At 28.1% G+C, this 6,101-nt stretch overlaps 1 protein-coding gene across 1 annotated transcript in view; it reads right to left on the bottom strand.

The window, feature by feature from the left end:
* The window catches only part of LOC100575820 (centrosomal protein of 290 kDa-like), a 17,694-nt gene extending 12,589 nt beyond the window's left edge, over positions 1 to 5,105 (bottom strand). The window contains exons 1-7 of the mRNA XM_008183964.3: positions 4,443 to 5,105; positions 4,241 to 4,364; positions 2,593 to 2,708; positions 2,303 to 2,506; positions 1,658 to 1,793; positions 592 to 728; positions 417 to 521 (exon numbers count right to left, since the gene is read on the bottom strand). Coding sequence (XP_008182186.2) covers positions 417 to 521; positions 592 to 728; positions 1,658 to 1,793; positions 2,303 to 2,506; positions 2,593 to 2,708; positions 4,241 to 4,364; positions 4,443 to 4,631 — 1,011 coding nt within the window. The 5' untranslated portion in view covers positions 4,632 to 5,105. The remainder of the gene's footprint in view (positions 1 to 416; positions 522 to 591; positions 729 to 1,657; positions 1,794 to 2,302; positions 2,507 to 2,592; positions 2,709 to 4,240; positions 4,365 to 4,442) is intronic.
* Positions 5,106 to 6,101: the final 996 nt, after the last annotated feature.

A 6,101-nucleotide genomic window follows, 5' to 3' on the forward strand; every position in this document is an offset into this window, starting at 1 on the left:
TGTTGCGGCACTGAGCACACTATTGAAACTATTGAATGAAATTCTTGTGTATGTCGTGTGTGTGTAAGACGCGGAGACAACAAATGCACGGGTGGCGTTCTCTTATTAGTGATTCAAAAAATTTTGTTCCGACATTTATCATATTTAGTGGTTTAAGTGTGCAACTAGCCTAAACATTTATGTGTGTGTGTGTGTGTGTGTGTAAATTTTCCTAAAAAGTAACCCGTTGAAGCTTTGCCCCACATCCCCTCATAATTGTAAAACTGTAAATCGGATATGGCAGCGCTGTCTAACTAGGAAATTGTCCTGTGAGGGTCACGCACACTTCAAAAGTAATTTAGCGGCATTAGATGGCGCTGCCGTTATTGAATCAATTTAAATCTAAATAATAGTAATTCATAAAGTAATTATCATACTTCTTGAAGTTTTGCTAAATACGTATTTTGATTTTCATATGAATCTGTCGATCCAATCCGTGATTTATAATTCAAGATCTCTTCATCTTTTCTTGATAATAATTCCTAAAATATTTTTATAATAATCTTACTTGGGATACATTTTTTTTGTTAAAATAATTAATATATATTTTACCGTTAATTGTTTTATTCTAGACTCGAGCTCTTCACCTAATTCATCAATTTGCTCTTCGCATTTTTCTTTTTCAGCTACTAGTTCAGAAATTTGACTACGAAGACCCTTATCGTTCAATTCTAATGTTTTAATTCTATCTATGATATCATATAGATTGAATAACTCAATTATTAGTAACAATCACACTTAATTGTGGTATAATATATTCAGTGGTTGTAAAATTATTGTCTTATGTGGGTGAAGCTATGGGGGGTGAATGATCTTCTCATTCTTAACACCTATTGGCTAAAGATTTTTTTATCCACATGAACAGAATTCTATTTGACAAGAAATTAGTAATCTCGGAACAACTACAGCTAATCACATAAAAATCGGAAGGTTGCTTAGATATTATATTTAAACATTTAAACGACACGATTACATTCTATTACAGAATAGGTTGCCCAGAAATTTCAAATGGAAGTTAAAAAATTATATTATTATATAATCGAGAGTGGTGGCTGATCCTATGGAATGTATATTATATTCCTTATCCATTTATCTCCATCCCTCAGCCCACGTTTGTGTACTAATACATTGAAATACACTTAATTAATATTCAGTATTTACCGACTATACGTATGCACAAAAAGAAAAGAAAAAAAATCAAATGCTGTCAAATCTAGCATATACCTATTATACCTAATTACAATTTGTCTAGATAATAAAAATTGATTAGAATGTTAAAAAATTGGACTAAAAATGTTTTAGGATTATCAGCTGCTTACAAATATCATAATGATGTTCCCAGGGTATTTATAGAACTAACAATTTAATGTAGGTACTTATATAATATATAATATTCTGTGATATTATTGTCAAATCGTAGGTAGTTTTAATTGTAAAATGTGTTATAACTAATACGTTATATAAGAATGCGATTTATCTAATGGGTTTACGTTGCTTAAAGTAAAAATCGCCTTATAAAAATACCATGTGGAGAAATATACCCTTCATCACGTTTGACCACCCCTGAATAATATATTATGGTATTTACCTATTGTTTACTACAGTAAGAATAACAAACCTGTGTATTCGTCCTGTAAACATTTCATATTTCCAAATTCAGCACTTAACGTATTCAAGTGTTGCGTAGCATTTTGAAGTTCATCTCTCGTGCTAGTTAGCAATTGTTTCAACATTCTATTTTCCTTTTCTGATACCTAAAATTGTGAACTTTTGTTACTAGTGAAACCAGGATATTTTTGTGGTAAGACACTAAGCTATTCATGAGAGGGAAGAGGACAATTAATACATTTATTTCAGTTAGATTTTTTTTCCAACACGCATTTAAAAATCTTAAGATAATTTATGTCAATACATAATATAATTATTTACATCAAGGTTGGAAATATAAAAAAAATTAAAATTAAAATGACTTTATTAACAATAAGTGTATGCAGTACCTATTTACTAATATACTATATAGTGTCGCATATAGGATTTAATCTCAAGGGGATGCGGAGGTTATAGAAATGCTGAGTCGGGGTCCCCGACAGTATACTTGATAAAAATAATTCTATACACATTTTTCATACATTTCTGTATTTTTGTTGGGTGGGGGGGGGGGGTAAATTTTTATCTAGTGATGGGAGGGGGGGGGGTGAATTCTTATAACCACCAAAGTGTACCACTTTCTTTTGTTAACAATCTAATTAATAATTAAATATACCTCGATGTCGTTAAGTAATTGTGTGATGTGTTGGTTCTTTTGTCTGACAGATTCTGTTAAATCTCTAAATCTTTCAGCCATTGTCAAGTTATCTTCAATAGGTTGATCATCTAGTTGACGTCCAGAAATATCATCTTGTACAGCATCAAGTTCTCGACGAAGAAAATCTCTTTCATTTTCGACCTTTGATAATTGTGCGGATATCTATGACAAATATATAATTCAAAATCATTTGGTAATTTAATTATTGCATTTTATAAAACAAATAATAATAATCAATATTTTACGACCTTATCCAGTTCTTTGACTTTAAAATCAACTTCTTGTTTTTGTTGTTGAACGTCCGATAGTAAACGTTCATTTTCTAATTCGAGTCTTGACAACTCTTTTCGAATTACTTCTGTTTCTAGATATATACAGTTGAAATGTATATAAATTAAATCAATATTAACTAATTGAGTAGTTATTGTTATCAATACAGTTTAATTATAAACTAGAATTTTTAATAAACCGTCTGGATATTAAATAAGTAGTAGTACCTACTTAACCTTCCACATAATAGATTAAATCTATTACTATAAACATTAAATATATTTTGTGCTACACTACTACTGCCCTACAGTACCTATAATAGTATATATTTCAACTTGAATAAAATAAAATTATACTATGCTCGGACAGCTTGATTGCATTACCGATAGGCAATCGACTAAATAATTACGTGTACCGGTAAAGAACCATTGAGCATAAAACGATTGAGCATAGAATATTTTATGCGATGTTGCCAAATTCACGTTACCAAAATTTTGTAATTTATTATTTTCACGTATTATTACACCAATTATTATGATATCTGACGCGAGCCGTGAGCCGAGCCCCTCAGCTTTATCGACAATGTTATCGATTAATAAATTAGTTCCGGAGTATTATTCCCGACTACTATTGAGACTACCTATTATTGATTTATAAATATTTTGATTTTATTATTTTCATAAGTCATAACTATTATTATTATTTCATTATTAGCAAATATATATATATATATACTATATTATAATGTGACTACTATTGAGACTATTATTGATTTATACATATTTTGAATAATGTGACTAGGTATATTACATATTGATTATGAAAACATGATATTTTTTGCTATGTTTTATTTTAAATCATTCTAATTATTTAAAGAAATATTTTTCTATAATACAGTTCAAAATTTAAAATGGAAACGTTGCAGAGTTTTATATGCTCAATCGTGTTGGTTTTCTTTTGTATTTCAATTTCCTTTAATACGCTGACAATTTATGCTCAATCGTATCGCAACAAAGGTATTTTATGCTCAATCGTGTCTCAGCCACATGTACAGATGTGAGCTCGGTAAATTTTACGGGTACGCGTAAATTCACATAAATTTTACCAGGTAAATTTTTTTTATCGTTCATAAAATCGAGTGACCCCCTCATTTTAATGTTTTTACTATTGTATACATATTATATAATACATATATTTTATTTAGGTAGCCAAAGTAACCTACGCCACTACAAGTGCAGACACTGTATTTTAGTGTATATTATTCGTATTATAGTAGCCGTATAGGTTAGACATGTTGGTAGATAAAAAAAATGTTAAAAGAATTCATTCTACATCTACACACTTTATAAAAAGGGTTTGAGAAGGTACGAAACTAGGTACCTAAGATTTATTGTTTTATTTAAGAAAGTTGAATACAATAGTTATACCTAAAAAGTTTTTTACTAATTTTACCAATTTACCAAATTTTACGTAAATTTACTAAAAATGTTGACCAGTAAATTGCACATCTCTACTTATATTTTTATTTATACAATCACCAATCTGTTATCGATTAAATCGAAACAATACATTATTATAGAGTTAGTAGAATGTATAATAAATTATCAATAATTATTCATCCCTTACGGTCATTTTGAGATAAATCATCCACGTTAATAGTTCTTGTTTCTTCCTCGTTTTTCAATCTTCTTGCTTCTTCTTCTCCTTGTTTAGTGGCCAAATCTTCGATTTCAGACATCAACGAATCGACCTTATATTACAAAATCAATTATAGTACAACTCATTTCAGATTTTCAAATACCTATAAGGATTTTTTTATTCGTCTTACTTGTTCTCCTTTATACATCAATATTCGCCGAAAAATTATAAACATTTTTTCACATTGTCGTCGATCCAACTCGAAATCCAGTTGATCATATTCAGTTACTGTGACTTCATCATACCACTGTTCCAGATCCTGTTCATTCATGTCATCTACAGAGACTGCTAACATTTTACTTAATTCTAATTGTACCATTTTTGTGTTTTACTTTGATTACTTAGATATTACTATTTACCTACTGTTATACATACGCACGTAACATTAAACATAATCTAATAGATATTTATTTTTAATGTTTCAAGTATAGTCTGGTACATAACAAAAAAAAACAACAACAAATTATTTGTTATGATTTCAGAGTTGCCTTAGCAACACGCTATAGTACTATATTGTTACAGCCTACAATGTGTATATAGGTATCGTACATGCATATTATGCAACCATACAACATATCCGATAACTATAAACAATAACTCGTCATACATATAATTTAATATAGGCTTATAATATTCATGTATAAGGACAATGCAGTATGCGACTTTGTACTTTGTACTAGGGATACTGAAGGCAGTGGAGTATTCAAATTTTTTTTTCGGAAGAGGTTCATTTTTGACGAATTTTATTTGAAAATAATTTATTATCGTTTAAAAATTTCGTGGGTGGGATACACCATTGTTTAAAACGAATAAAACAGTGTAAAATCCAAGTGAATATTGTGTTTTTTTTGGTTTATTATTAATAATAAATAATACCTAATAGATATCCTTCAGAAAAAAAGTTAAAGTACGTATCAAATAATTATATATTTATTATCATCCTACAGTTAATTTTTTTTTTTAATTTTACTGAATAAATTACCAAATGTAAAATGTTTTTACTTAGTAGTTAATATATACATAAATACATAATATAATATCCACATAACACATCCATCTAGAAATTATTTAAAATACATTTCAAATACTTTTAAGATTTAAAATAAGTAATAATTTATTACTAATAAATAAACTTTGAAACATAATATGTTATATTATACTAGAACACAGCATATTGGCATATAAGTAAATTTCATATTAAATTAAAATTATAAGATATTTTAATAAATATACTGTATAAACATTGTTTTTAACTGTTTAAAACTCAAACAATTTATTTTGTTTGAATTTTATTTTAAACAGAAAAAAACAGTTAAATACAAAAAAGGTGGGTAAGTGCGGATGTCGCTCTGCTGTACAGTAGGTTACAAGTGGGTCACTGTATAATGGATGATATTAAATTTGAATTCAATAATATCATTGTATAAGAAAAACGATTCTGAGTGGAGATGGCATGTCAGTCTAGGTATAAGACATATTATATACTTATCTATGGTATTAAAAAAAAAATACCAAAAATAGGTATCTATAATAAATTCTAAATTAATCATATCACAATATCCATTAGGTACTTATAACGCATTATACATCAACAACAAACCGTGATCCTATCATAGATATATATAATAGTATACTTTAGAAGTTTCAAGTACCCACAAATAATATTATACAATCACTACAAAATAACTAAAATAGTTATTCCAGGTTTTTTAGTATGTAATTTCGTCCAAATCTGAACTTAAAATTACTATAAAAATAAACTGTGCTTATGTATTTCTTAGAATTTTTG

The sequence above is a fragment of the Acyrthosiphon pisum genome, chromosome A2 (assembly GCF_005508785.2).
Source record: "Acyrthosiphon pisum isolate AL4f chromosome A2, pea_aphid_22Mar2018_4r6ur, whole genome shotgun sequence".
In the NCBI taxonomy this organism is placed as follows: Eukaryota; Metazoa; Arthropoda; class Insecta; order Hemiptera; family Aphididae; genus Acyrthosiphon; species Acyrthosiphon pisum.